At 35.5% G+C, this 23,601-nt stretch overlaps 1 protein-coding gene across 2 annotated transcripts in view; it reads right to left on the bottom strand.

Moving 5' to 3' along the window:
* Eif2a (eukaryotic translation initiation factor 2A) overlaps positions 1-23,601 on the bottom strand; it is a 46,475-nt gene that overhangs the window by 14,760 nt on the left and 8,114 nt on the right. Inside the window, exons 2-6 of one of the 2 annotated variants that reach the window (XM_063249175.1) lie at positions 13,422-13,491; positions 7,002-7,076; positions 2,984-3,102; positions 816-915; positions 311-393 (exon numbers count right to left, since the gene is read on the bottom strand). In XM_063249175.1, the coding sequence (XP_063105245.1) occupies positions 311-393; positions 816-915; positions 2,984-3,102; positions 7,002-7,076; positions 13,422-13,491 (447 nt within the window). The remainder of the gene's footprint in view (positions 1-310; positions 394-815; positions 916-2,983; positions 3,103-7,001; positions 7,077-13,421; positions 13,492-23,601) is intronic. The other variant, XM_063249176.1, reaches the window with a different exon arrangement.

Here is a 23,601-nt window from a genome sequence, read left to right as displayed (position 1 = left end):
GGACGGCATACCTGAACTACATAATGAGACCCTCAATAAACCAACAAAACAAAGCAAAAAGCAAAAACTCCCAAAAAAATGACAAAAGAAATACCTAATAATTATCAAATAATAGAAAGATTTGTAAAAATTAAAATCTTTGTGTTAACAGCATTTGACATTCAGATATATAATTATGCAAGTGAAATAATAGCAATTATTCATTAGCAAATTAATAGGAATTTGGAGAACTCTAAAAATGCTGTACAAGGTAATGAAAACTTATATGCTTAAAGTACAAAATAAAATTATTTATTAAATCTTTCCATACTAAAATTGTTGTTTTCAAAGAAGTGAACTTCATTGTTAACATTTCGGGCACAAATAATTTCATCTTCAGACCAGGATGGACACCTGTGTCAAAAAGAAAAAAAAAAAAAGAATTTAGTCAGACTGTAATGTTATAATGTTAAAAGTTTGTGGTACTGCTTACTATCAATGGTGGCACATGCCCGTAATTCCAGCACTTTAGGAGGTTGAGGCAAGAAGATTACAAGTTCAAATCCTACTTGAAGCTTATTGAGACCCTTTCTCAAAATAAAAACTGGCTGGTGATACATAGCTCTGGGGTAAAGCACTGCTGTGTTTCACCTCCAGTAGCAGGGGAAAGGCCAACCAAAGGAAGACCACATTTTCACTCTGTATATTCCTATATAAAAAATCCTTAAAGCTCTAGATTTTGGTTTATTTTCAAAATTAGTACAAAAGAAGCACATACTACACCATAATATTTAAAATATTATGAAAATAACTAATACTTTAAAGCTTTTATTTACCAATTTTGTGTTTTTTTCTGTATAAAAGATTTTACACATGTCCCAGTTTTCACATCATAAAGCTGTAGGTTGGGTATCCCAGCTGTGCCATCCTTAGAAGCTGCAAGGAAACAATGTATTTTTTAAGTAATTGTCTCCTAACATTTTAAAAAAAGATTTCACACTTACAAAAATTTTGAACAGGATTATGAAAATCAAATAAAGGACTTGTTTTAAGTTAATTTTCCTCTCTAGCCTTAATTATCAACTTAGTCATTCATCCCTAAAGCTAATAATAATGTATATCACATGTTTGAGCAAAAGCCCAGTGTCTCTGAAATGAATTAATTACTATGGGTTTTAAGAATACTTAAGAGGCTTTTCAATCTATTAAGCTTGACATGGGCTATCAAATGAATTAAATCATGAAACCATGAATCTATAGTGTAAGTCATAAAAAACAGTTTTATAAAACCATTCATGATTCATTAGAGTCCCTGTCTCTTTTTTGGGGGTGAGGGTACCAGGAATCGAACTTAGGACCTCGTGCTTGCCTGGCAGGTGCTATGCTGCTGAGCTATATCCCCAGCCCAGAGTCCCTGTGTCTTGAAAAAACAAAACCCAGGAACAATCCAACAATGAACTATATCAATATTTTGTTAATATTGATATTAGAAAATGTTTGCTAAAATAAATACCATACTCTTTCCCAGTATTTTACTCACATATAGAGCACATCTATAATATTCATACATTATCAGGAGAAACCTTTAAATGTGTTGGAAAATGGCAGTTTTCTACTCTTTATAATACCATTACACATTAGGTGTTATTTCTATATACTTCCTTTCCCTGACAATGGTTTAAAATATTGATTTTGAAAGTTAAGAGATCTTCCTACTTTCTAAATTTTAGCTACCTTCTAAATCTTCTCTTAAGCTTTTTCTTTTCTTCTATCTCAAAACAGACCTTTTCACTAACTTACATTTACTATATTCCATTTGTGTATGTATGTATGTTTGTGTATGTATGTACTGGGGATGGAACTGATAACCTTGAGCTTACCAGGCAGGCACTGTGCCACTGAGCTAAATCCCTGGCCCCTGTATTTCCTTTTATCTGTGGTTTCACTTTCTGAGGATTCAGTTTTCTGGCAGTCAACCATAGCCCAAAAATATTAAATAGAAAATACCAGAAATAAAATTGTATACCATTCCATGTAGCATAATGAATCTGCACCACCCCCTAAACACTCTCCCTCCCAGACTATGAATCTCCCCTTGGTCTGCAATACATCCCTATGCTACCTGCCCATTAGTTACTTAGCAGCCATGCTGGTTACTGTCATGGCTTATGTCTGTGTCCCCCAGGCCTCATGAGTTTGCACTGTGTATTTGTGATTGGTTCATTGTCTAGTGCTTGGATTGATGGTGTCAGTGCTTCTCCCACAAAGGGGTGGAGCCAGGATGTGATGTAATGGCAGGAAGAAGGTGTGTCTTGCTCTTTGCTGGTTAGAATTTGCAGTTTGCTGCTGCCATGAAAGGTGGCCCAGCCATGCCTGCCTGCCTGGGAGCCAACTGAGTGTGGACTAAAACCTTCAAAAACTGTAAGAAATAAACCTTTCCTTTCCCAACTTGGGCATCAGGTATTTTGTCTCAGCAACAAGCATAAAACAACTAAGACAGTTACATAGTGCTTATGTTCAAGTAAATACTTATTTTGCTTAATAAGGGCATTAACCCATAAGTAGCGATGATGGCAATTTGCATATGCCAAAGAGAAGCTGTATAATGGTTCCTGTAAATGAAAACAGAAACTTTCAAGTACTTAAAGGAGGAAAAATTATGCTAAGACTGCTAAAATCTACAGCAATAAATCTATCCATAAAACTTTTACAGCCACAGTACATGATCTTAGTTAAGACAGAGGAGGCATTAAATTAAAGGATTTGGCAGTTTCAGGCATTCACTGACAATGTATTTCCTCTGGGTAAGAGGGGACTTCTATACCTTCAAATTAATTTCAGTACACTGTATTTGGAAAACACAATGTTGATTATAAATAGTCACAAATACCATTTACTATTATAAAGATGAATTACTGTCTTATAAAGTTATAAACTCTTCTGGTATTTTCCACTAAATTTAATTGGTCCTGCCAGAATATTTTTACAATGGAAAAATACTTACTAGTGTAAGGCTGCCACGTTGCCAGGATAGTGTTTTTGGGTGAGAATTCAAGGCAAACTGTCTTTGGGAGGTCGAAGGAGTGCAGTAGTCTCTTGTTAGTGATACTGATAACATTTACTCTGGTTTCAAAAGAAATTACTTCAGCAATAAAATATCGTTTTATAATAGCCAGTGCTAGCAAAACATTCAAATACAAATCACTACAAATCTTTCATTTTTTCATAAAAATCAATTTTCAGTTAGTTCTAGAAAATATCCTGGAAACACCTGTAACTAAAAAATGTATATTTTATTGAAAAGCACCTACATAAGGCGAATGTGGGATAGCAACACAAATTATAGGAAGGTAGAGGTGCTAGACAGAATGCAAACAAATATTTTTTCATTTGAATAAATGGAATCTGTAACAGGAAATCAATAAGGATATTTTGGTATCTATTAAAATCTCAAAAGCAATCTCTAAAAGGTATTAAACATTTGTGGCACAACAATGACTAATAGCTAACAAATGAAGCTCTGTATTTTGGATACTATATTTCTATGTCCCATACAGTGACCTAAACACTATCTATAAATTTTCTCATTTAATTTTCACAACAGTATTGTAAGTGTCATCATCTCCATTTTATAAATGGTTAAATTTAGGCTTATGAAAATCAAACAAGTTGATCTGCTCAAGATCATACTAGTGATAAATGCCATGGCCAAGTTTTTGCAATCACTCTGGTTTGACTTGCTTCTCTGTATTATACTAAACCTCTTGGAATTTAAAAGAATGATACTCTATTTTTATCCCAGAAACTGCTGAATCAAACTCTGTTCCGCTCAGGTTTAAAAGGACATTTAGATTTGAATAAATAGTAACTAATAGAGGCAAAATGCTAAAGCATAATTTAAGCATATAAAACATAAAATTCTTTGCAAATTATTTTAGCAATTACATTTTTTTTGCAATTACATTTCTTAAATTGCATATTTGACAACTACATGAAGTTTTCTTAATTTTTGTGTTGTGAAGTTTTGAAAAATTTTTTCTAGTTTAACAAAGTTTAATGAAGCTATTCCTAGATCCTTTAAAAAGCTCTATTTAAGGAAAAATAAATTATATTTCTTTTTTTTTGGTATTGGGGATTGAACTCATGACTTCATGCTTGCTGTGCCCCTGAGCTTTATCCCTCTCCCATGTACTTTTCTGACTTAGTTAACTATAAACACAGCAAAGACCACTATGAATATACTGTGTATCTGATTTTCATATCCTAAAATAATTATACTGTTGGGGCTGGGTATTTAGCTCAGTGGCATAAGCGCCTGCCTTGCAAGCCTGTGGTCGTGAGTTCAATCCCTGGTACCAGTAAAAATACAAAAAAAAAAACCCCAAAAACCCCAAAATTAATCTGTTATGGTCAAGACACTTTAAAGAAAAAAATGCTAGCGGGTGAACTATTAAAATGATGGACGCAACATTTAAAAAGGCACATACTGATACATTAAAAAGATTCACATTTGAATTCAATAGAAGGTTAAGTGTGGATATGAAAGAAATACAGAAATTTATTAATAACAGTGTCAAGATTAAAATACTTATCAACAAACTAAGCCATTGGAGTAAGGGACACCTAATAAAAGAGATAATGAAAAGTACGGACTATCTTACTAGGAAGTACATTTCTATTGATTACAAATAGCGTGAGGTAAAATATGGATTGGTGTGGTAGTGCATGCCTCTAATCCCAGCCCTCTGGGAGGCAGGAGGATCAAATTCAAGCCCAGCCTGGAAAGTCAGGAGGCCTTGTCTCAAAATAAAAACATAAGAGGCAGTCGGGTATAGTGGCACACGCAGCACTGGGAGGCTGAGGCAGCAAGCACTGTGAGTGTGAGGCCAGCCAGAGCTACACAGTGAATCCATGGCCAGCCTGACCTGCACAGCCATACTCTGTCTCAAAACCAACCAACATATACACACATATAAATAAGATAAGAAAGAGCTGGGAATGTAACTAAGTCCAAAACCATGGGTTCAGTACTGGTACTGTTAAAAGTAAAATATGCATTAAAAAATAAAACTTACTAGGTTATAGCAAAAGAAAGAAAAATTGAGAATATATTTTATCTTTGAGGCTATGATTGTTAATACTGTGGTAATACTCAATAAATTATATTATTTAGAATTTGAAAGTTGAAGTCTGTGGGTTGTATTCAATGATCAAAAAAATAAAAAAAATTTTTCATTATCAGACCTAATTCTGTCAGCAACTTGCAGTCAGAAAAGGTAAATCAACAAATTATCTTTAGTAAATTTTTAAATATAGTATGTTTAATCCAATCTGATATGAGGGTTTGAAGATTTTATAGTAGCTTACCACTAGAAAGAACATCATTTAAAGCCTTTTTCAAACCAATGCACACATTTTTTCCCCTTTCAAAAAATTTAAAAGTGATGGGGATGTAGCTCAGTAGCAGACCACTTATATAGCTAGGGTATGTCCCGTCTTAGGTTTGGTTTGCTTCTATTTTTTTTTTTGAGACAGGGTCTTGCTATGTAGCTCAGGATGGCCTCCAACTCATGATCAACCTCCTGCTTTACCTTCTCAAACACTAGGATTACAGGTGTCACATGAGGCCCTGAGTAAACCCAGCAAACAAAACAAAATAAAACAAAACTGACCTAACAGCATTAAAACAACAAAAGTTACTTTAAATCAAGCAACAAATCTTTGAGCATTTCATAGACCAGGAGGTCTATGAAATAAAATGCTGTAGTTATTTTTGGGAAATTAGAAACTGGTTTTCTTAGTAAAATATTACCATTCAGTCAAAATAACTTTTTTTTTCCAAAACCAACTTTGTAATGATAATTTAGGTAATACAGAGCATTCTTTGAAGGCTGGGTGTGGTAGTATACGTCTGTAATCCCTGCACTTTGGAAGCTGAGGCAAGACGATTGTCACAAATTTGAGGCCAGGCTGAATTACAGAATGAGACACTGTTTCAAAAACAACAACAAGAACTGGGGATTTGCTCACTGGCATAAATGCCTGCTTGGCAAATGCAAGGTCCTGAGTTCAATTCCTAGTTTAAAAAAAAGAAAAAGAAAAACATAAAACAAAGCAACCAAACCAAAAAAATCCAAAAACAACGAGTAATTTACATACTTCTACATACAATAGAACTAAATAGTATTAACTGTAATCACCAATTTAACAGCAAAAAAAAGTATCTTTTTATCTAAAGATAAAAGAGTCAGGTATGGTGGCATATCCCTACAACCTCACAATTAGGGAAGCTGAAGCAGGAGGATTTCTATTGATATCAGCCTGGGGTAAAATAGTGAATTCAAAGTCAGCTTGAACTACACATAGCAAGACCCTGCCTCAAAAAAACACAAATAAAAAATTTCAGTTTAAAAAACAAAAGATAAAAACAATCAACAAGCAAAGAAAATTATGGTAAGTGTACTGAGCACTTAAACTCTAACCAATATTTTATAGCACTATAAACTAACCAATAATTTATAGCACTATTTAAAATAACTTCTCAATTTCTTTAGTGTTTACTCAGTCTTTTTTTTGGGGGGGGGGTACTGGGGATCTCACGACCTTGCACTTGGCAGGCTGGTGCTTATGCCGCTGAGCTAAATTCCTGGCCCAGTCATGTTTTTTTTTTTTGGTCTTTTTCGTTTTTATCGGTACCAGGGATCGAACTCACCACTGCCTGCTTGCAAGGCAGGCGCTTATGCCACTGAGCTAAATCCCCAGCCCCCCCCCCAGTCATGTTTTTGATAATCATTTTTAATTCTAACTAACTATTCAAGTCAGGTATAATATATTTACATATATATGCATATATAAATAAATAAAAATATATAAATAACACCTTTGGAGGTATTGGCAGTTGTCTCACTACATTATGACATCAAAAGATTAATGACATTAATGATACCCACATACATGTTATTCAAATTATGACAGTTATATTCACACACATAAGATATAATGCTATAGAAATGAATACTAACTTTTCTCCGTTGCCCCAGGCAAACAAGGTCCCATCCTTACTAAAAGTATAAACTTTGCAGTTTTTCCCAGATTCCCTGAAAATAACAAAAAAGCTTAAATTAACAAACATTAATACTTTACAAAAATATGACTACAAAGTCTACAATCTATTAATTCATGAGGAACTTACACAAATTGTAGAAAAACACTCCATAAAGAGTTAGCCTGCCCGAAATACTTATCTTTTAGGCTGCAATACCAACGACCACTGTAAAGTAAGCTGAAAACTGACTTTGTTTCAACAGATTAAGAAATAGATCTGTTTTGGGGTGAGTAAGTAGTTTGTTGGAGACCATAAAAATATAACTGAGTGTGAAAGTTACTAGTTGTTAGCCCGGATTTTACAAAGACTGAAGAATTTCAAAAGGGAGATTTTGTGGTCGCAGACTACCTACATAGTAGAACACTGATGGACAGAATACATTCAAAGGGCTAATCAATGTTCCTAGATTTGAAGGACAGACTATCAGTTTCTCATGTTCAAAGTTTGGGAACCAGCACCATGTGTGGGCCACCAGCAGACTGGGACTGCCAGACCACAGCCCCTTCCTGTGCGCCGGCTGGCAAACAAGAAGTACCAGTAAAAGACAAATTGTCATTAATCCTTGCAAACTACTGTCCCAAATTTGCACATAGAACATGTGCCACTTTCTGAAGCAGTCCTGGAAGTTCTTTCAAGTCTTCAGCTGGTCATATGTACTGTTGTGGCTGCCTTGATTCTTCAATCAGTTCACACCCTTTCATGGTCATTCTGACTTTGAGGAAGAAGCACAAGTTACATAGTGCTACATCTGCTGAATAAGGCAGATAAGGACACATCACAACGTTATGAGCCTGCCTCTCTGATGGATGACACTTGGCAGGTACATTCACTGTACATGTGATCACATCTCATAAAGATACTAAAGATTATCTCAGAAAGTGGCAAGAACAACGAGAATAGTGTGTTCCAAGCAAAGTAGGAAAAAAAAAAAAAGCAAGGTAGAGTACTTTGAGGAGGATTAATGGCAGTGTGTCTTTTACTGTAATGAATGTTTTTTAACCACATGTCTTTTTTAAAATCACTTCTTGTAAATATTATTATCTGTCTATCGGAGATGATCATTATGAACACATTACCAATAATAAAGGCTCAAATGGAGGACAACCCACTCGGGATCCCTTCTCTCTTGGACAGAAGCTTTGTTTCTCTCAATAAATACTTCCTGCTTTTAAAAAAAAATAAAGACTCAAACAGAAATGTGTATGCAAGTACTCTATTAGTGTAGCACAACATTACACAAGAATTTTATGGTCAAAATATAATTTCAGGGGCTGGGGATTTAGCTCAGCGGCATAAGCGCCTGCCTTGCAAGAGGCAGTTGTGAGTTCCATCCCCGGTACCGATAAAAAGGAAGAAGTCAAAAAAAAATTATATATATATAATTTATATATATATATTATAATTATTATTATAATTCTATATAATATATATATATAATTTCAGTTGCTAAATAACAATTGTACCAAGAATAATACACTCTTCTTAATCTGAACATTATCTTTGCAATCACTTATCTGAAGATGACATCTGTGTTTATGCCATCACTCAGTAGTGTTAACTTATATTTGTGCAACTCATTTCCAAAGCTTAAAACAGAATTTTACAGTTATTGTCATTAAATTCCTCTCAGGTTTTGGTCTATCATTCTGACCTACTCAGATCTACTTAAATCTTGATTTTCTCTTTTAAAATATTAGTCATTCCACAGATTTATGTAACATGTAAATTACAAAGTAACGCTTCTAAAGTATCATCTAAATTATTTATAAAAATGTTGAATAAGCTCAGAAAAATTCTGTGGTTCAACAGTCCTTCACAAACACCAACTCATTAATTAGCAGGCTTCACTCTTAACCAATGACTGTTCTGTCACCTTCCAATCCAAAGGCTTGCTCATTTCTCAGATACTTTACTAAAATCCTATTTACAGTTCTATTATTCTGGTGTGTCTGGGAATTACACAGAAAGTAGATCACATAAGCTTAAAATAATTTGCTCTTATCATGGTCATCTTGACTCTAAAAATCACCTTATCTCAATGATTATAAATTGCCTTTTGTTTGGAGACAGGATCTCATGATGTAGTCCTGGCTGGCCATAAATTCACTATGTAACCAAGGCTAGCTTTATTTTTTTTATTTTTTTTGTCTTTTTCATTCTTATCGGTACCAGGGATCGAACTCATGACTGCCTGCTTGCAAGGCAGGCGCTTATGCCGCTGAGCTAAATCCCCAGCCCCTCTTTTCTTCTCCAAGGCTAGCTTTAAATTCACAGGGAACTTCTTGCCTCAGCCTCCTAAATGTGGGCATCGTACCAGTATTCAGGTATAAACTATTTTTTAAAAATAGTATTTAAGGCAGATTTACTAGATGACAGAATCCAGAATTCAATTCGTAACCTTGGCACTGGAAATTGTTGTCTATTTCCTTTTAGTATATTTTTAAGTGAAAAATTTAAAAAATATAACAACATAAAAACTGTGAAAGTCTACTCATCCATCATCAACTTTAAATATTAACCCAAAGCTAATTTTGTGTATTCTTTTATTTTTAATGCCAGATTACTTTAAGCAAAAACCAGATGCTACACCATTTTATTCTACTTCAGTATGTATCTCAAAGGTTTATTTCTGTGTGCATTAGTAGGGATTAAACTCAGGGTCTTTGCAGTGAGATACATCCCTACTTATCTGGACAAGGTCCCTCTATATTACTCAGGCTGGCCTTGAACTCAGTATCCCAAGCAGGTATGATTACAGGCATGTGCCATGGTATCCAATTTTAAAAAGTGTTTTTAAAAACATACTGTAATCACCACTATGCCATTCCATTTCACAAAACTCACTCTTTCCTATTACCTAATACACAGTATTTGAATTGGAGCTAGGTTTTTAAAAAAGCTCTCAAGGGTCCTTCTAATGCAGTCAATTTGAGAAGTATTCATCTATAAAACTAGTAACATTAAGTTTCTGAATCTTGTTAAAAACCTTCAAGTAAATTCCACATAGTTCTTATTGTAACTCACTGGGAGACACATGTGGAAATATCTCTTTGTTCTACTCCTTGTGATACTAAGATTGTACTGTATTCAGTCATGTGGTTTGTCAGATCTACTTAACTCATCCTACTGCCAGGGCGGGGATGTAGCTCAGTACTGTAAATGCCTGTTGCAAGTTAAGATCCCAAGTTTGATTCTTTATACAAAATAAATAAATAAGTAAAAATTCCTACTCCTAAACCACTCTTTGATCAAGAGTGCACCACTGGCTGTCTCAGACTGCAGGAGTGGGGGCTGTATTTCAGCATGGCTTCTGTCACGCCCACTGTAGCAGGCAGGAGAGGAACCCCAACTCAGTTTCAACCCAAACATGAAAAGACTCTGGTTACAGCCATGAATTTCTTATTTGTCTTCCTCACAAGACTGTTCTGAGAAAGGTTCCATACGGCTTCTCTAGAGACATTCTCATGCATGACCAAGAAACTGCTATATTTTGTGGATCTTTGGTCAGTTCAGGGTATGCCCACTGTATGCTTTGGCTCCCTGTCTTTCTCTTTCCACCTCATTTCTGTAACTTCGGTGCTGCACACACTGATGAAGTGTAGCACGTGACTACAACACCACTGTTATCTAGAGAAATGCTTCTCAAACATTAACACACATAGACATTTTCTGAGGATCTGGTTCAAATACAGATTTTTATTTGGTAAGGCCTGAGATGCTGCAGGTCTGTACTAGCCCACTGGTGATGGCAATATAACTGATTTGAAGCCCACATTTTCCATAGCACTCTCTAGTGGAGTGGGCCTAATAAAAATTGGTAAATAGATTCTGACGATGACAACCTGTATAAAGCTTCTCATCAGTTAATCTAATAGTTTTAGCATTTTTTGATAATCACCTGTCTAGATCATTGGATTTTTTTTGTTTGTTTTTTGAGACAGACTCTAACAATGTAGTTCAGGTTGTACTTATCCTCCTGCCTCACCCTTCTGAGCACTACTATTACAAGCATGTGCCATCACGCCCAGCTTAGATCACTGGCTTTGAAAGTCAGGTCCCCAGATTTGTAACACCAGCATCACCTGAGGATTTATTTAAAATGTACTATTTCTTATCTAATAAATCAGAAAACTTAGGAAAGAGAACTAAAATTTGTATTTCAATGTTTTAACAAGCTTTTCAAATAATTCTTAAAGCAGCAGTATTTTTTTATTTTATGAAAAAATAAAACAAAGTTTCACAACAAAATAAAAGACTAATAGTTCATACACTATGTCTTGTTATCTTCAAAGTTGTTACTCAGTTGTCTTTTAAACAAACTAAGATAAACTTGTATACATAAAACAAATTAGCAAATATATTAAATATTTTTGGAACATCAGAATATATAGCTTGGGGAAGTGTCTGACCTCGCTATATCCTATTTATTTCTCTTCTTTTTTGCTCATTATGTGTGTATGTGTGTTTATAGTGTTTATCATATAAGAAAAACCATGAGATATCTGGGCTTGTGTGTCTGACTTATTTAACATCAAGTTCCCTTTTCTATTTTTTTTTTTTTTTTTGAGCTAGTGCCTTGCTATGTAGCTCTGCCTTGCCTTGAATTTGTGGCAATTCTGCATCAGCCTCCTGAGTGCTGGCAGGCATGTGCCACCATTTACTCACAAATGCTTCAAGTTTATCTTTCTTTATGGTGGTATGGTGCTCCACTGCATATAAATACCACATTTTCCTTATTCATTCATCTGCTGATGGGACATACATGCTGTTTCTCAGATCTAGCCATTATAAACAGGTGCAACATGTTATCTTCCTTTTGGGAAGATATGTAGGAGGAGAATAACTGAGTCAAATAGAATTTCTAGATTTAGTCTTCTGAAGAGTCTCCACAGATTTCCTAGTGGTTATACTAGTTTACATTCCACCCACAATGTAAAAAGGTCCCTTTTTCTGCCAGGCGTGGTGTCACACACGTGCAATTCCAGCACTCAGGAGGCTAAGGTAGGACTGCTGTGAGTTTGAGGCCAGCGTAAACTACATAGCAAGACCATGTCTCAAAAAAAAAAAAAAAAAAAAAAATTCACTTTCCCCCATAACCTCAGTATTTGTTATTAGTAGGTTGTTTTGATAGCCATTCTTTCTGAGGGTAAAATGGTATCAGGATAGTTCTGTGTTGCATTTCTCTGTGTTGCACTATGCATGCTAAAGTCATGCTTTCTTTAAGATTACAAAGTGACTATCTAATACCATTATTTTCCTTCTGCATTTAACTTGCATTTCTTTTTTTCAAAAAAAAAAAAAAAAAAAAAGACTCCATGGACTACCAATGCTGATATGGTTCCTTTAGTGAGGAATGGGATTGTGCTGAGAGCTCACAACCTGTGATGCATGCATATTCACTGGCAGTGGGTCATCATTGTTTCCAGGTCTCTTTGATGAAAAGAATTATAAAATACATGTATTTTTATGAAAATCATGAGTTTCTGTAGATATAGACAAGCCTTTCTTCACTCTCATGTTAAAAAAAGATTCTTGATGTTAATATAATTATTTATTTACTTCATGTTATGATAGAGTCAAATGTTTCTCTAATGGCAATAATATATTTACTTATTTACCCTATAATACCGTCTATTGACAATATCAATTTGCAGTTAATTATAAAACCATTAAAGGCATTTACAAATTTCCAAGATCTTCATTCGGTTGTGTCTTGATACAAAGGTAGGCTCATTTGTTTCTGTCTTCTATTTTAATTTGTATTAAATTTTATTATTTAAAACAACTACACAGCCCAGAAATCAAAGTTCATTCACAAATGTGCAACCTGCATTTGATAATTTTCTCTACCCCTATAAGTAATGGCCTTGGTTAGTTTTTGGATTACTCTTCCACTGTTTCTTTTTGGGAAAAATATATTTATTTATCTATGTATTATGTACATGTAGCCTATCATCTTCCTTCTCTATACGAGTTTCATTCTCTGATTTCATGAAAATTACTAGCAGTGATTTGAATATTATACTTGTAAGATTTTCCTCAATCCTTTAGATAAAACCCTTTCAAACCAAAGGTCTGAACTCAATTACACTAGTGCTTATACTTTTCTTAGTATGATTTCTCTCCACTTTTTAAATGGGTTTAAGCAATTATGTTCAAATGTGAAGGTAATTATTTTTATAAAGAATGCATGTTCTCAGCTTCTGTCAATGTTATATATTATATCCTAAGAAACAAGCTTATTTTTTTACTTCATTATTTAAAATACATCAACAATAAAAACAATTTAGAATGCGCTTATACTTCCTATAATGGCACTTGACAAAATAAATCATACCTTGGAAATACAGTGCTTTCCGTAAAATGTGGTGGACCATTCACCATATACAGTCCTTCTGATCCTCGGACTAAAGAAATATAATGGAAAGAACCACAATTACTTGGCTAACAAAAACTCAGTTATATTTTTAAAAAAATTTTCAAGATGGTAAAAAAAAATCATTATTCCGTTCACTGTACTATATATTGTTGGCATTAAAAGGGCATACTTTCTTATTATTTTAAAGAGAATAAAACCAAACAAAGTACAACAAAATAAAGCCAATTAAAACAAGACAATGAAAACAATACAGGACTTCAAAAACAATATGGGATAATAGGAAACCAACAATGGCTACCATAATAGGGCACACTTTCGTACCGTTACATAAAAGCATACCACTACTAAGAAAATATGTAACTTTTTATAAATAAAAACAGGACACCTATAATCACACCTATTTGGGAGGTTGAAACAGGAGGACCACAAGTTTAAGACCAACCTGGACAATTTAGCAAGACTTTGTTTCAAAATAAAAAATATAAAGGGGTGGATACATAGCTTGGTGGTAGATTGCTCCTAGATTTGACTCCCATTTCCATAGAAAAGAAAAAAATATGAGTGGAGATGGCCTGGGGCAACAGCAAGGGTAAGTATCTTTTTTTTTTTTTTTTTTTTGGTCTTTTTCCTTTTTATCAGTACCGGGGATCGAACTCACGACTGCCTGATTGCAAGGCAGGCACTTATGCCGCTGAGCTAAATCCCCAGCCCCTAGGAGTCAGTATCTTTAAACTGATACTGGAGAAAAGTATTTACCCTGAAGCTGAGGGCAAAAGATAATGTCTAAATCAAGAGGATAAACAAAAAAAAACAAAACACCACGTCCAGTCCACTAGCAGTACAGTGCTTTTGAGTGGTGGTGGGATTCTAAGGAAAAGACTTATCCAACACAGAAAAATTAAGTCACCCATTGCTCCACATACAAATGAGAGTGCTGTGTTTTGGGGGACATTCAGCATGCTACACCCAATTGTTAATTGCGCTCTCACAGGAGTCCCATTACTCTCTAGCTGGGAAACGCAGAGGGTAGAGAGACCCAAGATTATGATAGCCAAAAACACATGCTGGAGGAAAGATAGTCTCTGTAGTAAGTGGTGCTAGAAAAACTGCTTACACTGAAGTTAGACCAAAGCTAGACTCATACTTCTCACCATGTATTAAACTAAAATCAAAAGATCAAAATATTAAACATGAAAAAAAAGACAAAAAATATTAAACCTGAAATAATCTGCTGGAAGATTAAATAGGTAAAACCTTTGGAGACATAGGTATAGGCAAAGACTTTCTAAACAGAATTTCAGTTGAACAGGAAATAGTATTGAGTCAACAAATGGAATGATACCAATTAAAACGCTGCACAACAAAGGAAATAACCAACAGAATAAGAAAAAAATTTTGCTAGCTACTCTTCAAACAAAGGACTAATATCTAGAATATATAAAGAACTAAAAAAAAAAAAAGCTCCCCTCAAAAGATCTAGTTAAAAAAACGGTAACTGAAATAAATTTCACAAAGTACAAGTATCCAATAAACACATGAACAAAACGTTCAACATTTCTGGCCATTTCAGAAATGCAAATTAAAACAATACTGAGATTCCATCCTACTCCAGAAAGGATGGCAATCATCAAGAAATCAAATAAAGCTGATGCCGGGAAAAATGAATTCTTGTACAATGTTGGTAGTAATGTAAATGGGTACAACCATTATGGAACTCAGTATGGAGATTTCTCAATAAACTTAAAATGATAGTTCCATTTAACCCAGCTATTACTCTTCTAGGCATCTTTCTGAAAGAGTTAAAGATACTGTATTACAGGGCTGGGGATTTAGTTTAGAGGCTTAAGTGCTTGCGTGGCAAGCATGAGGTCCGGAGTTCAATCCCTGTTACCAAAAAAAGAGAGAGAGAGAGAGAAAAAGATACTGTATTACAAAGTCAGGCATGGTGGCACATACCTGTAATCCTAGCACTCAGGAGGCTGAGGCAGGAGGATCACTGCAAGTTCAAGACCAGTCTGAAGGGCGGGGGATATAGCTCAGTAGCACAGAGCATTGAGCCTGATCCCCAGTACAAAAAAAAAAAGATCAGCTTGGATTATAAAGTGAGCTTAAAGCCAGGCTGAACTGCATGGAGATCCTGTCTCAAAAAAACCAACCCACCCCAAAATCAACCAAATAAAAAATACTGTTTTAAAATACATGCATACCCATGTTTACAGCAGCACAATTCACAATAGCTAACTCTTGCAAGTGACCTATGTGTTTACCAATAAACAAATGCATAAAGAAAATGTATTTGATGGGTGTGGTGGGGTATGTCTGTAATTCTAGCACTTGGGAATCTGAGGCAGGAAGATGGCAGCCAGTTCAAGCTTAAGGCCAGTTTGGGCTACATATTGATTTCAAGGTCAGCCTACACTCAAAAAACAATAACAAAACTCAAAAGACAATGTGGCATTCATTTATAATGAAATCCTACTCTGCTATAAAGAAGGATAAATTTAATTTATTGGAAAATGGATTTGCTCTGAGACCACAATGTTAAGTGAAAGAAATCACACACACGCTTAAACATCAAATGGTTTCTTTTACATGAGAAACCCAAAAGATAAATAAATCAAAGAATGAAATAAAAGACAGATAATAAGAAACAGGGAGACACACAGATCTTTTGCAATGGGAAAAGGACCAAGAGACAGAGGGAGTGAGAAGAGGACAAAGTAAAACTGTTATACACATGCACCAACCCCTAACTATGATGTAATCACTGTGTACCACAAACATGTACTAATAAAATGAAAACTAAAAAAAAGAATAAAAAAATTTGAAACTTTCATTGTCATAGATACAACAAAAGCATTTACAATGCAGTTTAAAAAGTCATGAATTCAGTGACAGACCTAGGTTTATAACTGGCTGTGAATAAGTCACCATCTCTGAATGCTACCCTAATCTGTAAAAGGGAAATACTGGAACACAGGATATCTGTACACTTTATATAAAATATCAAAAACATATAGTATGTATTTAAAATTCTTAAAAACATAAGATATTAATATATTTACTTTCTAAAACTAAGAAAACAAGTACAATGACACATTAATTTACTAAGCACCTACTGGCAGCAATATGTAAAAAATTGAGAACAAAGTTCATGAGTGAATAAATAAAATACGTAGAGCATTAACAATACTTTTCCAAAAAAAAAAAAAAAAAAAAAAAGCCCCTTAAAAAAATACTCTTTTGGGGCCTGAGGATTTAGCTCAGTGGCTTAAGTGCCTGCCTGGCAAGCGTGAGGTCATGAGTTCAATTCCTGGCAAAAAAAAAAAAAAAAAAAAAAACAAACAAACAAACCAAAAAACCTCTTTTAAATGGCTGAAGTGGATGTACCTAAAGCTGACCCAAATAAATTGATTTATTCATTCAATTATTGTTTATGGGGGGGGGGGTACAGGGCACACCTACCTCATAGGTCCTTCGGTACATTAAGCATTGGAGATATACCAGGAAGGAAAATCAGTCATGGGCCTGACTTCATTAACTCAGCACACAGTAATCTAATTTTTGCTTTTTAGAGACAGGATCTTGCTTTGTAGTACAGACTGAGTTTGAACTCATTGTGTACACTAGGTTAGTTTCAAACTCTTTGCAATCCTTTTGCCTCAGCCTACCGAGTACTGGGATTACAAGCATGCACCACCACACCCAGCTCCAGCCATCAAATTAACCAAATATATGGAATCAGATAGCTGAATTTAGTACTACAAAGGAAGACATATGGTACTACAGAGTACATGACAGGAAGCTGACATAGAAATAGCTAAGTGTCTTAGTTACTTTCTTGTGTTAGGACAAAATACCCAACACTCCCAAATTAAAGGAGGACGTTTATTTAGCTCATAAGTTGTACAGGCTTCAGCCTATCACTGACTGGCTCAAGGCAGAGTAGCATGGGAGACAGGCACGGCAAAGGGGAAACAGTCTATAATAAGGCAAGCAAGAAACAGCAGCACCAAGCCTCGCTTTCCCTTTTTATTCCCTTCAGCTACAAGTCAATTGGTGCTACTCACATCTAGGTGGGTCATTCGTCATCAACAAATCCATACAGTCACATTTAGGATTTTGCTAATCCGATCAGTAGACTAATCCATGATTATATACCCATGATCCAGTTGCTCCCAAAAGCTTCACCTAAGAGCACATAAGGCTTCAGGGAACATTTTAAATATAAACCATAAAGTGGAGAAGTGTCTGTCAGTGACTTTTAAGCTGAGATTAGGAGAATAAATAGCAGTTAGTTTAAGAAGCAAAGAGAACAGTAGTAATTCCAAAAACTCCATGGCAAGAGTATTGAAAGCATTAGAATTGAATTCAAAGGCCTGTTTAGCTGGAATATGAACCTGGGAAAGAAAACAGTACTCAGACCAAGAATGTTGATATCTAAATTAAGCAACATTGGTCTGCATCTGAAGGATACTGGGAAACCTCAACAAGTGTTTTAGGCAGATTATTAAATCCAGATTTGAATTTTGAAAAAATCATTTCATACAGCACAGAAAATGAAGAGAAAGGTATTAAGAGTAGATGTGAAGAAACTTTTTTAAATGCTTCTGTAATAATCCCACCAGAGAATATAGAAATTTGGACCAACATGGGGCAACGGAGATAAAAATTGGGTAATGAATTTTGCAATATTGAGAAAATTAATAATACTTAGTGATGAGGTGGTATTTTATTAGAACTCTCGCTAGCACCAACTGTACACAAACTAAAGAAAGTTTCACTGAGATCTACAGCTACCATTATATCTGCTTCCTCTTCTTGTGGTTAATTCGCAAGTCACCCCTTCTCTCTCTCTCTCTCTCTCTCTCTCCTCTCTCTTCTCTCAAATCTTTCTGAGACAGATTCTCACTATGCAGTTCAGGCTGGCCTTGAACTCACTTTGCAGCCCAGGCTGGTCTCTAACTTGAAACAATTCTTCCACTTCAGCCTCCCAAGTGCAGGGATTATAGGCCTGTGCCCCACACCAAAATAGTTTGGTGTCACAAAACTAAGAAAATTGGTAGATAGAGCCAGTCTTGACTCCAATTCTAACCCCTGTTTCCTTTTCTCAAGAATAGTCAAGAGGCAGTTATCAGAACACAACACTTTAAGAATTCTGATGGTTTCAAAATCTAGCAAACAATCTAAAATTACGACAAAAAATAAAAGAACCATGAATGAACAGGCAAACTATATTCCTACATGGAGCTGCCAATTTAGTGAAGAAAAAAAAAAAAAAAGGGAAAAACACATAAATGAACAATGAATTTCTTGTTAGACTTCCACAAGTACAGCACCAGATGTCACATTTTTCTCATACGTAGAACATTTCCCCAAAACAATTGTTCCTGTGGGCAGTCTGGCCTAGAAGAGAATAGAGCCCAGGAAACTATATTCAAAAGCCAAACTCCTTGTGTCACAGTTTATAGGGCTTTATATGATCTGATCCATATATAGCTCCACCACGTGCTAGCCATTATAGACATTTTTTCATCTATCACAGCATTTGAGATAAACATTTCCCAAGATTTAAAAACTGTAAAATTGCTTTGGCTATTTATGGTGATGTTTTAGATTGAACCCAGGGCTTTATTTGTGCTAACTTAAGCAAAAACTCTATCACTGAGCTACATCCTCAACTCTGAAGTTTAATTCTTTAATGTTTTCTTACCACACAGTGAGAATTTTTTCATAACCAAATCAATGATCTGATGCAATTTTACATATGATACATCAGAATTTAGAAGACAATAGGTCATTCTTAATACTAAAAGTTTCAACAAACATTTGAAAGGTTAATAAATGAATTTATCAATTTGGGGAGTTTATTTGAGCAAATTAGAGCACACTTAGTTCCTACATCACATAACATTTTGTCAGCATAAGATTTCCCACAAGCTATAGCGAAATCCAATACACTAAGAGCTCTCTTTCAGCATTCATATATAGATCTAGGATAGCAAAACAGCACATTCTCAGTGCAGTCCCAACGAAGCTGCAATATAACTAGAAAAGGCTAATGCAACCAAACTTTGTTCTATTACCCTGACTGTAGCTATAATTCAGATTTCAGAAAGGTAATCTTTCTCCATGTAACGGTAAGAATTCTCAGGATATTCAAGATAAAAAGTTTTTTCATTTTAAAATTTGTATTTCAGACCTTTGTTCCAAACTAAGATAGGTGGGAATCTTCCTAATAGTGAGAAAAATAAAACATATTTTATTCATACTCTTTCACGCAGACTATTAATTAAAAAACTTAGAAGTCAACACTTGGTTTTTTAAAAACCAGTGTGAAGACTGCCATTCTTTTTCTGTGCAAGTAGTATTCAGTCTTTAAATGGTCTCCAATTTTTTTTTTTTTTTTTTGGTATTGGGGATTGAACTTGTGACCTCGCCAGGCAGACACTTATGCCACTGAGCTAAATCTTTGCCTCCAATTCTTGATTTTAGTACATTTCTGAAAAAGAACAATCCTGGGTCAATTAATTAACATTTTCTCAACACGTGTATGCTCACATTCTAAATAAATCCAAAGGTTACATTTTCTATAAGTTTATGCAACACTCAGTAAAATTATTGCAGTACAGGACAGATCAGCAATTGTTAAAGATTAGAGTTGGAGGAAAGATCACACTGTAAGAGGACAGCACAAGAGTTTCTGGTAAACAAACAATTCTATCTTCTGATAGTACTAGTTGCATGAATCTACAGATGTAATAAGATTCTTAGTAACCATTAGTAACTATATGAATAGTTACTATACATATATTCTATTAACTATTTTTGTAACTTCTGTGAGCTTCACACACACAATCAGTGTGTTATAATTGGAATTTGGGGTTTTTCATGGCATTTCCATTCTCTTCCCTTCCCTTCCCTTCCTTTCCCTGTCCCCTCATCTCCTTTCTCTCTCTTGATGTCATTATTTTTGAGACGGGGTCTCTAATTTTCTGTGTAGCCCAGGCTGGCCTCAAAGTTGCCATGATGCTGGAGGACACCAAGACTGCAGAGCAGTAAGCAGCAGGGATAACACCCTCTCTGAGAGTCTCCATCCAGACGCTGGAGTATAAACAGCAGCATGAAGAGGACAAGAAGGGAAGTGGTTCCACTGGACCCAGGAAGAATCTGAAGTGTAAACTGAAGCCCAGGGGGGAAAAAAAGAGAGAAAGTCCAATTAAAAAGATGTAGCTGGTGGTGCCTTCTCCCTGATGGGACTCACTGCACGAGTGAAACAGTTTGAACCTGAGGACCCAGACTGATGGTGATGGCTGGCAACCCTTAAGGCCTCTGCAGAGAGACGCAGCAGGGGAGGGGAGCTGCAGACAGGAGGGACTGCACTGGTAGTGAGTGCAGAGGACTTACTCCTTGTGCCAGAGAGAGTGATTATCCAGGAGCCATCTTGGAGAAAGACCAGCTGAGCTCAGAAGCCAGAACTGCTGCCAGCTCCATCTAGCAGATTCCAGCTGGGCTCAGGGCAGGCCTTCTGAGATTATCCACTTCCCTGTCAAAAGCTACTCCTGGCTTGCTGGGAGAGATCTGTACAAATCAGGACTCTGTCTCCATAAACTGTCTACTAGTGAAACCAGAGAGAATCCTAAAAGTGGACATTTTCTTTTTTTGTTCTTTCATTTCTGTTTACTCCCCCCCGCTTCTCCTTTATTGTTTGATCTTCTTCCTTTATTTTGTTTGTCTTTTGGAGACAGGGTCTTTCTATGCATGCAGTTCAGGCTGGCCTTGAGCTCACTTTGTAGTCTAGGCTGGTCTCGAACTCACATTGATCCTCTTGCCTCAGCCTCCCAAGTGCTGGGTGATCTTTTTGTATGAGTGTAAACACGGTTCCTTACCTCTTTGTGGTTCTGTTCTTCCTTTTATCTCTTTCAACTCTCTTTTCCTTCAGTCTTCTGTACCAGTTTCTCCAAACTGGCATAATCTCTCTTTGTCCTCTGACCTTACTTCTTTCTACTCTCTTTCTTTCACTTCTCCATTTTCTCCTTAATTCATTTTAAATTTTAACCCTGAAGACAAAACTGACTTGTATACTACATGTAATTTTTTGGTTTGTTTTAGACTTTGCTATATACCCACAAATCTAGTTCATATAGGTAAAAGCAGCAAATTTAGCTCAGTTTGTCATTTTCTAGGATGTGTTTGATGCTAAACTGACATAATTGTTCTAAACAGCTGTTGGTCTTGGTATTCCATGACTGAGATTGACTAAGGGTCACAGAAAATACTGTGGCACAGTACCAAAGAACCAGAGACTGGGCCAAACAAGCAACAACTTCTCATCTGAACAAACTGAAGAGGTAAGATCGTCCAACAGACTCAAACCTAAAAACCACGTATACCTGAAAGGTACATCAGAGAAGTAGTCGTTATCTAGGGATCCTAAATGCTAGCAATAAAGCAACTCCCTATAGGCAAATTCACAAGCATCACCCCAGGAATTAAACTAAAAAAAGAAAGAAAAAAAACCGAGAAGACACTTAAACAAAATGCAACCCCAAACATCAAGTTCACCAAAGGCAAATCCAGGGGCCAATCTGAAAGCCTCCCACTTGGCCTCTCTGAAGTGATAACCAAACAATTGAATGAGGCTCTGGACAAATGAAATCAGAAATAATCTCCAAGATAAAGACCATGCTTAGTGATGCTAGAGCACATACAGACAAAAAAACAGATGAGCTTAAGAAAATTATGGAAGCTTAGCATATCAAAGAAACTGAATTCAGCAGATTCAAGCATATGTGCAGGAGAATAAAAATTCTATTGAAAGCAGTTGTAACACATAAGGCCAATTGGAGGACAGGATCTCAGATACTGAAGCCAGACTTGCAGTTAGCAATCAGGAAAACAAAGATTTCTCAAAAATAGCAAGGGACCACGGGAAATCAATCCAGCAGCTGCTAGATGAGACAAAGAATAATTTAAGATTGATTGGCGTCAATAAAAAAGCAGGAAATATCACAAACAGTATTTTAAAAAATTCACAGATGTCATGGCAGAAAACTTTCCTGGTAGAGAAAAAGAATTTGATATGCAGATTAGTGAGGCATATAGAACTCCAATTAGCCATGATCAAAAAAATTCTACAGCCAGGCATATCATAATCAAGATTCCAAATATTCAACATAAGAATAGAATCTTAAAAGCTGTTAGGGAAAAGAAACAAATCACCTCCAAAGGAAAGCACATCAGAATCACAGATGACTTTGCACAAATTCTCAAGTCAAGGAGAGCTTAGAGTGAAGTATCCAAGCTCTAAAGGAAAACAACTTCCAACCCAGATTGATGTACCCTATAAAACTATCTTTCAAAACTGATAGAGAAATAAGATACTCTGATGATAAAGAATATCTGAGGAAATTTATAACCAGCACTCCAAAAGGTTCTGAAGGACATACTAGATATAGGACCTCAGCTCCATGAACCCCATAGAAGGCATCCACCAGGCAAGATAAAGAATTACAGGGACAGGGGAAAAAGAAAAGGAGTCAACAACAGGAAAATAACATGATAAGAATAAGTCAATACATATGATTTATAACTATCAGTGTTAATGGTCTCAATTTGCTAATTAAAAGACATGGACTAGCAGAATGAGTCAAGAAGCAAGATCCAACAATTTACTGCTTACAAGCACATTTAATTCAAAAAGAAATTCACAGACTGAAAATCAAAGGATAGAAAATACAATGGGAACACAGAAAAAAAGCAGGGGTAGCTACTCTATTTGTGGACAAAGTGAATTTCAGGCCAAGACTGATTAAGAGAGATAAAAAAAGGTCACTACATCCTCATAAAGGGAACAATCCAAAAGGAAAAGATAACAATCATAAATGTATGTGCAACAAATAACAATTACATAAAACAACTACTAACAGATACAAAAAAATCACAGTAAGTCCTATTGTATTGGGAGATCTCAATACCTCACAAAAAGATTGATCAACTACTCAAAAAATTAATAAGGAAATATTAGAAACGAGCCAAACTTTTGAACAAATGGACTTATTAGATGTCTACAGAATGTTCCACCCATGACATTAGAATATACATTCTTCTCAGGTGCACACAGGTTGTTCTTCAAAAT

This window comes from Cavia porcellus, unplaced genomic scaffold (assembly GCF_034190915.1).
Source record: "Cavia porcellus strain 051 isolate PalLab524CR breed Dunkin Hartley unplaced genomic scaffold, mCavPor4.1 scaffold_5, whole genome shotgun sequence".
Taxonomy (NCBI): domain Eukaryota; kingdom Metazoa; phylum Chordata; class Mammalia; order Rodentia; family Caviidae; genus Cavia; species Cavia porcellus.
Note: the sequence above shows the minus strand (reverse complement) of the source record. Positions and strands in the feature narration are given on the sequence as shown.